General features: G+C 45.3%; 1 protein-coding gene and 1 pseudogene across 1 annotated transcript; one reads left to right on the top strand and one right to left on the bottom strand.

Annotated features, from left to right (window-relative positions):
- Positions 1-296: 296 nt before the first annotated feature.
- LOC147882813 (pentatricopeptide repeat-containing protein DOT4, chloroplastic-like) lies at positions 297-3,544 on the top strand. Its single transcript, XM_087401145.1, has 2 exons — positions 297-3,031; positions 3,238-3,544. Exon 1 carries the CDS (start codon positions 627-629, stop codon positions 2,892-2,894), a length of 2,268 nt encoding a protein of 755 aa, XP_087257271.1. The 5' UTR covers positions 297-626; the 3' UTR covers positions 2,895-3,031; positions 3,238-3,544.
- A 295-nt stretch (positions 3,545-3,839) lies between these two features.
- LOC147882814 (uncharacterized) lies at positions 3,840-5,807 on the bottom strand (annotated as a pseudogene).
- Between the last annotated feature and the right edge of the window lie 5,935 nt (positions 5,808-11,742).

An 11,742-nucleotide genomic window follows, 5' to 3' on the forward strand; every position in this document is an offset into this window, starting at 1 on the left:
GGGTTGAACCGAAGGCTGTGTAGATAACTGCAGGGGTTAGTGGGGCTATACGGACTGTACGGAAATCCGTACAGCTGACGGGGGCAATACGGGCAAAATGAGGGAGGCAACAAAGGGGACGGAGGGTCGTCCAGGGCTGAGAGGGCTCCAGAGCTCTCCATCGTCTCTCACACTCTCACCTACACTCTCTCACACACAGACACAGACACACACTCACTGAGTTTGCAAATCATTCGAACTTTCCTATACACGGGCTTCCATCACAGGTGTTGCAAATTCATCATTCATTCATCGAAGGCAGGGCTCAGAGTACTTGTAGCCGGAGTTATATTGGTTTCTCTGAGTTGAATTGGGCGTTACAAAGAAGAAGGCTTCTTAGACCCATGAGGCAAAGGAAGACATTTGGGTCGATGATCTGTAAAATTCCCCCCGGCAGACCAAATTACAATCTCTTACAAGTTGCAAAAGAGCTTCCAGATCACATTAATGCGGAAGATGACGCACCATGGGAGCTCTTGGTCCATTCCTATGGCTTACTTGCAATATGTCGTCTGAAAATATGGATCTGAATTCTTTAGGGTCATGGGAATGGCGCCAATTTTTCATCTTTGGCGAATACAAGCAAAATGTTAAAGGCGGAACGGTTGGACGAGGCACTTCAGATAGTAAGCCTTTTGCATCACCAAGGGATCCCTTTATCAAGGGACCACCTTTACTCTGTTGCGCAGAGATGTTCCAAACGTAAGGATCTCGCAGCTGGGAGGCATTTTCATTCGCTTCTGGTCAGCAGTGGTCTTGACTCATTGCCCATTTTAGGAGATCACTGTATCAGGCTTTTCGCATCATGTGGGAGCTTGTTAGAGGCAGCGTTAGTGTTTTGTAAAACTTCCAAACCGACAATTTATACATGGCATGCTATTATGTCAGCACATTCCCTGGTTGGTGAAAGGGAACGGTCTCTCGAGTTATACCGCCTGATGTGGGATGGTGGCATAAAGCCAGACAAAGTCACATTTCTGTGCATATTGAGAGCATGTGGTTATCTAGGAGCCATTAAACAGGGAATGGTGATTCATGACCAGATAATCAGACAGGGACATGCATCTGATGATGTCATTGGAAACGCCTTATTGGACATGTATGTCAAATGTAGGAGCCTCGAAGAGGCACAAGCAGTGTTTGATAGTATGCCAAACAAAGATGTTGTGTCCTGGACTATAATGATCGCAGGATATGCTCAGCAAGGTTACAACGTTGTTGCTCTTGAACTATACGAGAAAATGCAGCAGAAGGGAATAAAGCCAGACAAAGTTGTCTGTTCCAGCATTTTGAAAGTATGTGGCAATTTGGGAGCCATAGAGTACGGCAAGTTGGTTCATGGAAAATTTATCATTAGTGGACTTGAATTAGATGTGGTCATTGGGAACAGCCTTGTTGACATGTATGCCAAATGTGGGAGCCTGAAGGAGGCCCGCAGAATGTTTGATGCAATGTCATCTCGAGATGTGGTATCATGGAGTACAATAATTGCAGGATATGCTGAAGATGGGCATGGTCTTCCTGCTCTTGAACTTTTTAAGAACATGCTAGAGGCACGCATAAAGCCTGACACAGTCACATTTTTGTGCAGCTTGAAAGGTTGTGTCAGCATGGGTGACATTGACCAAGGCAAGCTTCTACATGAGCAGCTGATTCAAAATGGTTTCGAATCAGATCTGGTAGTTGGGAACACGCTCATTGACATGTACGTGAAATGTGGGAACCTGGAGGATGCATGCAGATTGTTTAACAAGTTGCAGGTACCAGATTTGGTGTCGTGGAATGCGATTATTTCAGGGTATGTGCAGCATGGGTATGGTGATTCAGCTATCACATTTTTCGACCGAATGCAACAAACGGGCATTCAGCCAAATAAAGTCACTTTTTTGTGCATCTTGAAAGCATGCAGCAGCATAGGAGTCATAGGGTATGGTAATCTGATACACAACCAGATTTTGATAATTGGCCTTGAATCAGATATGGTTATTGGTAATACCCTTATTGACATGTATGCAAAATGTGGGAGCTTGGAAGACGCACAGAGAGTTTTTAGCAAACTACCTATCAGAGATGTAGGCTCATGGGATGCCATGGTTGCAGCTTCTGCTCAGCATGGCAATTACAAGTTGGCTGTGCGATATCTTGAGGCTATGAGGCAACAGGGTTTGAAGCCCCTTGATGGGACTTTCAATACTCTTCTCACGGCATACAGTCATGCAGGACTAGTGGAGGAAGGCTGCAGTTTTTTCAAATTGATGATGCAAGACCATGGGATCATACCAAATCTTGAACATTTGAACTGCGTGATTGACCTTCTAGGCCGTGCAGGGTGCCTGAAAGAGGCTGAAGACTTGCTTCATACGCTTCCAATTCCACCAGATGTAACTGGGTGGACATCTGTGCTCACTGCTTGCAAAACATACAGCAATATAGAGCTAGGAAGACGATGCTTTGATCAAGTAGCCTGGATGCATCCTAATGTTGCTGCAGGCTATGTTCTTATGTCAAACATTTACACTGATTCTCATATGTCAGAACAGGTTCAAAAGGTAGAAGAATTGAGGAAATCTGTGTGTGCATGGAAGAGGCCTGGGAAGGCTTGGATTGAGATTGACAGCGAGGTGCTACAATTTACTGTAGGAGACATTCACCAGTTACAAGTGGAAAATATTCGCATCAAATCAAATAGACTTAGAAGGTCCATGGAGCAGGCAGGATATTTGCCTCTGTCAGATATAGTCTTGGAGCCATTATCATATGGCAGTCTGTGGAAACTTGGCCACAACTTCAGCCATAGCCAAGATATTTCCATATTTAACAATGCTAGGTGTGAAGAGGTCCAATTAGTTGCTTAATATGACAAGGCCAGTAACTTGATACATATGATCAAAAGACATGAGGGCATTCAAGGCTTGCATTTCTGGAAAGCTGTTTGTGACTTCATTTATGAGCATGGTTCTTGTTATGCCATTCTTCCATTTCGAAAACATTGGTGAGCATTTGATCGACTATCTATTGTTTTGCAGTAATGATCTTGCCAATGGAAAATGATGTCAGAAGCATTCCATATTTAATGCAGGAATCATTTTGAGAGTAGAATTGTTTTGCTAAATAATGTGGATTTTAAGAAATCATAGTTTGTACCTGTAAGAATACTATTTTTGACTCCTACCTTTGCATATTATCCATGTTTTTCAGGTATATCACGGTCCAGTTTGCCTTATAGTCTTGTTAAAGAAAAACGGTTTCAGGAACGATCAAGGGAACTCACCGGGACTTCTTTGGAAGGTGAAGCTTGTTAAGGCATGCAACATGAATGCTGCTGGCCAAGTTGTCATCTACTACAGATGATGATGAAAATGACTTCATTGTGTAACAAAGGTGAATTTTACTTACTCGTTTTTAGTTTAGTAGTGTTTTAAATGGCTTTGTAATTGAGTAGTACTTTAGTAGGGAAGCCAAATGTTGCCACGTGGCATCTTAGGATGGCTATCCCATAATTCATGTTGTAGGGAAAAGGAGCCACCATTTAGTACTCACATTTGAGAATACATGAAGAAAGACAACATTAAAGTTCAACCAATGATCAATCATCAATGCCAAATTCCAATGCATTATAAACTATAGTATATACACCACATGTGTCATGCATTTACAATTTGCATAATGACTCAAGAGTAACAAAATGGCATTGCAAAATTCCAAGTTCCATCTCAGCCTCTAGGACAAAAATGAAAGAGTACATACTACAAAGGTAAAAAGCCCAAAAAGTGTTGGCCCTAAGCCTTGGCCCATAAGACCTATACATAATCTGGTGGATCTATGGGATCCTCCTCTTCAACCTCAACCTCCTCCTCTGGCATGGAATCATCATCATCATCATCAGTACCATTGGTCCCATCTGGTCTATCAAAACCAATATACTTGTCATGTGTATACTCCTGTCTCATCTTGTTAAGAAAACATAAGTTTGCATTAACAAAGATAAGATCATTAGCCCTGTGTACTTTGAGACGGTTCCTCTTCTTTGTGTGGATGTGGGCGAAGCTACTCCACAAGGGCTCACAAGAAGAGGAGCTACAACCCTAGCTAAGAATCCGAATGGCAAGCCATTGTAGCTCAGGGGAATCGGCTCCATAATCCTCCCACCATGTGACAGCCCCAACTTTAAATCTGAATTTGCAAAACAAAAAAAATTCAGATGTATGTAGTACTAAGCATGCACAATGTAATTTGCATTTAGTACTAGATCCAACCTATAATTGAAATCTGAAAATTACAATGATTTATGATTACCTGTCATGTTGTGCATCTTCCCATCCAAAGATGCCCTCCTTATTGCAGTAATTTGCAAGTTGGTCCTTCACCGTTCTTCGAGCATCCGGAGTTGATACCATCTTTTGGAGAGTGAGGTTCCAACCACGCACCACCTCTGCATCACTCTGTTGTGAACTTGCCTTGTGTTGAAACTCCGGGTCCAACACAAAGGCAGCTACATGAATCAGAGAGTAATATTGATTCCACCTACTCACAGCCAACTCTTTCAACTCCCTCAATCTTTGGGGATCTTTCTCTTTCTCTCTAATATTTTCAATCATACGATCCATCCCCTCATATACCTTACCAATGAAAGGCACATCTCCATCCACCTTTTTTAGCAATTTGACAATAGGCATACACAAATCAATGACGTGTGATGCATCACCCCAAAAATCATCACTGCCAATACACAAATCATAGCAATACAACCCAAGTGCTTGCTTTGAAGTGGGCCATGCATCCCACTCAGGGCTTGCCACAACCTGTTTAAGTGCAGGTCTCTTTTCAATGAGCCTTTGAAGCATCACAAAATTATATGCAAATCTTGTCTCTGCATACCTCAAGAGCTCCTTTCTTGCAAACTTGCGGTACAATGAAAGAGAAAAGTGATGTCGTGTCATAAAGTTAACTGCCTCTCTTCCACTTGCAATAATATTCTTCACCCAATCCAATTTGCCAACGTCTTTCAAAAGATTATTCAAACAATGAGCAACCCATGCACTCCATTGAATATGAGGGTACCTTTGTTCCAATAATGCGCTCGCTGCCTTGTTGGTATTTTCACCATCTAAAACAAGTTGCAAAACATTGGATGGCCCCACATATTCCACAGATTTCGCCCACATTTCCACTAATAAATTGGTTGCTTTTGCTGCACTCCACACTCTAAAGAGTGTATATATAGTGAAGACCCTCGACAATATGCAAGAATGCCCTCCAATGAGTGACTTCGTACATCGCTCCAGCCGTCAGTCACCAAAGTCACTCCATACTCGTGCCACTTTTCCTTAACAGGCTCAATGGCTTAATTCATTGCCACCACCTCATCCTGTAGAAGCTTCTCCCTTAATGCATCATATGTTGGAGGGACATATGTGGGACCAAATGCAGCAATTTCAGACACCATCTCCTTGAAATAATCAGATCTAGCTACATTGAAACTAATCCCACATGAATTAAAAAAACGAGCCACAGATGCATCTATTTGTGCCTTTCTTTGCGGGTGCCATGATGTGTATAAGCTGCTTTGCTTATGTTTGGGAGGTTGAAGGAGCATTTGGTGTCTGAACCTGTGCACTCCTAGAAGAAGAAACAGTAGCACAAGAAGGAAGAGGACTTCGAAATGCAGTAGCCACATGAGGACTTGAACCTGAAGTAGCTCCTGCACCTATGGATGCCGTGGTCTTTGTCCTCTTTGAGCTACACAATGCTTCGACCTCCCGTTGCATCCTCTCTTTTTGTTCTTGAGGTACTTGCAAGCAGATTGCAATACCCTCTCCCTTAATGCCAAGAAGATGGCATTTCACCCTGTCAGGGCTCCCACCTCTACGCAATCCTCAAAACCTGCATCTCCACTTACGAGCTCCTCCTTTTTTGGTATCGTACTTGCCCTCAAGTTCAACTTGTTGCCACCAATAATTTGACTGCATGACTTCGCTCACGGTGCCTCTCTCAGCCATGGCGAGAACAAGGCAAGTGTGCAAGTTACGGAGGCTACAGCACAAACATGCAATTCAAATCTGAAAATTGGAACTTGAAAGAGGAGGGTAGGATGGGTCAAGACTCAAGAGTCAAGAATAAAAATAAATTCAGAAATGAGAGCTTACCTTCACATGAGATCGAAGGGGCCTTTGGGCCTGCGCACAGTGGAGGACAAGAGTGAAGAGAGGGCTGAAGGCTGAGGGCACTTGAGGCTTGAGCCTTGGGCACTCGGGAGGACACGGCTTGAGGCTTGAGCCTTGGGCACTGGGGAGGACACAAAAGGGGTAGCAGCAAGCAAGGAAGGAGCGACGAACAGGCGGCGACAAAAGTGATGGGCTACGCAGGAATTTTTTTGTTTTGTTAGGGTTTGCAGGCAGAAACGGCGCGGGAAACACGTCGTTTCCCCTAGGGGGAACGTTTCTCACAGAAATGCCGTTTTTGTTCCAGATCAACCCTGAAACATCGTTCCACCTATTTTTTCTCTTGAAACGCGCGTTTCTCGTAACTATGAACTAAAATGCTGGCCAAGTCATCATCAACAGACTACGATGAGGAGATGACATAACCCCCAACCCAAGCACTCTCACCCTTTGTTTTATTAGCATATGTCTTAGACCTTTGCTAATTTCCACGGATGTGATTCATATATAGAGAGCATGATTCCTTATAATGGTCCTCTTCAAGTAGACTGTTGTTCAGTATTTCGTTTGTATTTGTTGCACTTTTATGCTAGAAGAACACTTTTAGCCTGGGTACATAGGCCCTTGGTGAATCCAACTCTGGTGGCTCCTTCCTGGACTTGGCTATTCTAGGTGCAACTTCCAATGATCTCTTGTTTGGATTGAGAAAGCCATGCTGCCAAAGTGCCCTATATCACCAAACACACCCTAGTCACCTTGGCTATGTGCAATCTACATCCACCCCGCTTTCCCCATGAGATCGATAATACACCATAACCAACAATAGCATATGAACCTTCTGCATGACTACCACTTTCAGGACTTTGGTTGTGTTATGGTGTCAGTTAATCCTTAGGAAAATCCATGGGCTTGAGTTGGCATTGAGTCCGCATCAATTACTTAGATGAGATTATGAACCTACCTATTAGTAATAGTCTAGGCTCGTATTGTACAAAAAAGTAGCTACAACTCATCAAAGTATTTCCCTTGGACCATCTTGATATGTGTCAACACTTGGAAACACAACTTCACAAACTGTAAGAGAGATATTGCATCTTATGGGAGCTCAGCCTAGCGAAGAGCAGTGGGAGCCCCCTAGAGATCATCATCCAGAGAGTACCTTGCAGAAGCACAAGTCCCTAACACTTATTGCACTCAGGAGCCTGGCTGCTCCCGCTACCCTCCCCCACCATCTCCCTCCTTCCTACAGCCTCCTCCCCTACCATCTCGTCCCCCGCCTCCTCCCCTCTGCCATCTTCCACCTTCCTTCTTTGCCTCCTCCCCTGTCATCTCATCCCCCGCCGCCTCCTCTGCCATCTCCGCTACCTCCTCCTTGCCTTCCCCCCGCCTCATCTTCGCCTCCTTCCTCGCCTTCTCCCTCTGTCCTTCAGCCTGCCTTCTCCTGCCTCCCCCTGCCTCCTCCACGTGCTCCTCCGCCTTCTCTTCGCCTCACCTCGCCTCCTTCCCCGCCATTCTCCCCCCTGTCTCTTCCTTATCTGCTTCTCTCTCCTCCTGTGTGCACCTTCTCCCTCCCTGCCTCTTCCTTCTCGCCTCCCTCCTGCGTCCTTCTTGCCCCTCTTGCCTTGTCCTTTTTGCGCTGCCTTTTGCCCTGGTTTGTGGCATGTGGGTGGCGCTTCAGAGTTGCCTACAAGGCCCCGTGTACCTTGGAGTAGCAACCTACTCTTGGTGCTGCCTTAGTGAGCAGCCCGCATTGCTCATAGCCCATATGTGGGCAGGGACATCCTAGGAAGCAGGCTGGGCCTTTTTTCCTTTTCCAAAGGATCTCTTCGTAGCCTTTCAGTCCTCTCTGGACTACTCCATAGACCCTCGGTCTTGGGGGGTGTTTGGGTTGGGGTCGCAGAGGCTTCTTGAGGTGCCTCTTTCTTCAAGGGCTCTCCCTAGTCTCTCTTGGGGGTGAGCCAGCTTCCCTGCCCACCTTCTAGGTGGCTTCTCGTTTTTCTTTCCCTTCTTGCAGTGGGAGTTTCTGTGCTTGTTCGAAGAAAGAAAATCTTAGTGGTGACCCTTGGTTTGGTCAGAGGGGCTCTATGGTAGCAGGATAAGGCGATCATGGGTAGAATTGTGGGCCTCACACCCACAACAAGACAGGTGAGAGAGTGGATCCAGGCAAGCTTGGCACTAGAAGACGACCACATTCAAGAGGTCACCATCTACAGAAGAGGCATCTTTTTCATCCAGCTGGGCTCCCCTGATAGTGCCTTGACACTTGTGGAGCAGAGCCCCATCCTCCTTGGCCCGCATTTGGTGTACCTCTTCCCTTGGTACCACGGCTTTATAGTGGAAGACATGGACATGGCACATCATGTTCCCTGATTCCTAGTTACGCTCTGCTTCTCGGGGCTCCCAAAGGAATACAGAGCCATCCTCCCCTCCATTGGTTGAGCGTTGGCACGGTGCTGGAGTCCCTGCCAGATTTGGCAACATCAGTGGTAGCAGATGACAGGGACCCCAGGATCAGACTGGTGGTTGAGAACCCAGAGTTGATCCTCCTAAAGACCCTCAAAGGGGGTAAACTTCGCCACTGAATGGAGATTTCTAGATTACTAGGCCATTGTTTGCATTGCAGGCACATGGGTCATTTAGCCAGAGATTACTCTCACAGCCAAGGTCAGACTCCTCCCCCCCAACCCCTGTAGGGCAGACAGAGTTAGCAGTTAAGGGCCCGGCACCCCTCGGAAAGGAGTAGCAGGAGTCTCAAACCCCCTGAGTGACACCTTCAAAAGGGGACTGGACCCATGTAAAAAAGAAAAAGAAACCAAGCAAGTTGGCTCGAAAGCACCGTAGGTAGCGGGCTAGATGGAGAGAGAGTAGTTCGAGAGGCACTTGCGAAGGAGCAGTTGCAGGAGCCCATAGTTGGGACCCCAAAGTAGCAAGGGCCACTGTCGCTAGTTGATCCTCCCGTGATGGAGGTCTAGCATCCGCAATCACCCATCTATTAGTAGCGAGCCTTAGGAGCTCCTGATGTTGCGATGGCAAAAGCTACGGAGGTTAGCCCGACAGGGGTTGAGGAGCAGATCTAGAGCCCCGATGAGCCTGATCAGTAGGGTGGGCCTATGGTCGCCTCTACTCCCCCCGGATCCCTCTCCCTCTCCACTCCCTCCCCTTCCTCCCAAGCTCCCCTCGCCCCCTCCTCTCCCCCTTGCCCCTCCTACTATGGTCATCCTCACCACCTGTCCCCCTCCCTCCGCTCCCCCTCCCCCCTCCATAGTAGTTCTTCAGCCTCCCCTCCTTCCCTTGGACTTGCCTTGACTACTCCCCTACCATTGGGCAAGGGTAGGATAGTGCCTCCTTTCGTTTCCTTGTCGTAGCATCCCCTCCCTCCATTCAGGGGAGGAGCCAGAGGGAAGGGGCTTGTTGAAGTCCTTTCAAATAATTGAAAAGACACTGCATTAAACTCTCCATATAGATTCTCTCTCCATATAGATTCTGCATCTCTTTCATCGGTGTTCCGGTAGCCTCTCATAAAGAACCCATCATGCCATTACTAATCTATTTTTTTTCAAATATTTGAATGGTTACCGTGAAAGATTAGTGATGAGTTTTATAAAAAGGAGATGAGATGAAGAACCAACCCTCATGAAATGGCTGTGTGCAACCATACTGTTGAAGAAGAACCTCAAAAGAAGCGACTACACCATTTGCACATTGATTTAGAAGAACAATATGCACCACTACAGAAAAGAGGAAAGGTTCCTCTTGTAAATGCTGAGCGAAAGAAAAACATGAGAAGAGAAGGCTCCCAGCATATCGACTTATGGTGCGACAGATAGATTTATCCAAAATGTCCATTGAGAAATTCAAGCCCTCCATTTTCTAATCCGACAACGCTATTGAGGTTTGTGGGTGACGAGAACAATGGAATGTATGGATACATTTCGACTCAACATTCAACTAATGTACAAGACATTGTATGTTCGAGAAATAACGGAGAAGGCATAAGAAATGTCGATAAATTCAGGCTTGAAGGAGCTGCTGCAAAGAGAAATCGAAGAGCATTCAAAGACAAAGAATGAGCTACGAAGAGCAAGAATGAAGAGAATAGTTCTTGGAGACAAATAACGAAGCAAGAGAATTCGAAACAGAGTTGAAAGCTGGCACTGGAGGTTGTAAGTGCAAAGTATAGAAAGCAAGGTAAGAGCACATCTTGTTTAGCCATATGTGTGTCTGTCTTCAAGAAAATCTGTGATATTGCAAAGTGTACTTGTTGCAGGAAAATTTTGAGACCTCAGAAAGAAAACATTGATCCTAATTTAATTCTCATCAAACAAATGAAGGGTTTAGTCTCCACTGTTGTTGCAAAGGACATGATGGAGGAAAAAAGGTTTAAGAAGGTAAAACATGAAGTTCTTGAAGACTTTGTATCGGAAAGTAAAGCTGATGTCACGAAAATTCAAGAGGCTCTTGATGTGAGCGGAGTGAGCAGAAAGAGATATGCTTCAAGATTTAAAGTTGTGTCATCAGCATTAAAAGATCAATGGATAAAACGTATGTTGTTACCAACACCAGCACAAGTGTGGAGGGAACGAGGTCATCTCAACCAAGAAATTGATAAGTTCATTGGATAATACTTTCATATCGGAAGTGTATATGAAAGTGAAAAGGAAAGCACTTGTGACATGAAGTTGGGGGTAATAAACTTCACGCACCTCTTCACTTCTTGCTGCTTTTGAACTGACAGCCAAAGATATTTATCATTGAGAAGGGGACATTAGAAAGAAGCTTTTATGCCAAGATACCACACCATACTTTCCTCCCTCAGATGAGAATGAAGATGGTAACATCCCAAGTGATGTTGTAATCAAGCATAGGGAGAAGGAAAAGATCAGCAGAGGCCATAATCTCAGCGAGCCGGTCTTCCACCCAGGCTAATTTCGCCTGAACAGGATGCTCCCTCAAGACTCCACCTTCATCAATGATCCACCCCTCATAGATTTTGCCTAGAAGAGGGAAAGAAGTTTGCATGGTGGCTCAGGAAACAGATGGACCATGTGTGCACAGTGAGCAGCCGAATAGAAAGAACTTTTAAGGCTTTGAAAGAAAGAAAAGGGAAGAGACACTCAAGAGAGAGAGAACCTGAAGTGACCTTCATTACAAATAGAGTGAGAATCCACTCCAACACTATAAACACAAGGGAGAAGAAGAGGTTTCATACATACAAGAGGGAGCGGAAGCTCCAAGACTACTCATAGAGAGAGAATAAACTAGAGAGAGAAGGACTCAAGAGTCTACATAAGAGAATATCTACAAGAGGGAGAGAAGGCTCATGGAAGAGGCTTGGGGAGACTAGAGCTACAGCAACATGAGGCCTAATGGTGGAAGAGATTGATGAACAAGGGAGAGGAGGGCTCCTTTTATAGAGATTTTGTTACCCTCCTTCACCCATTTACAATTGCTGCCTGTAGATTCCTTTCCCCATCAATCACATAAGCACGTATGTCACCATCCATGTCCTTTTTGGCTACTCTTGCCATGTGTCCCATCAAAA

Source organism: Dipteris shenzhenensis, chromosome 29 (genome assembly GCF_047967505.1).
Source record: "Dipteris shenzhenensis isolate YYH24624 ecotype China chromosome 29, Dip_SZ_1.0, whole genome shotgun sequence".
Lineage (NCBI taxonomy): Eukaryota > Viridiplantae > Streptophyta > Polypodiopsida > Gleicheniales > Dipteridaceae > Dipteris > Dipteris shenzhenensis.

Excerpts from the sequence above, each read along its gene's own strand:
- LOC147882813 (XM_087401145.1), top strand. The coding sequence starts at position 627 with ATGTTAAAGGCGGAACGGTTGGACGAGGCACTTCAGATAGTAAGCCTT.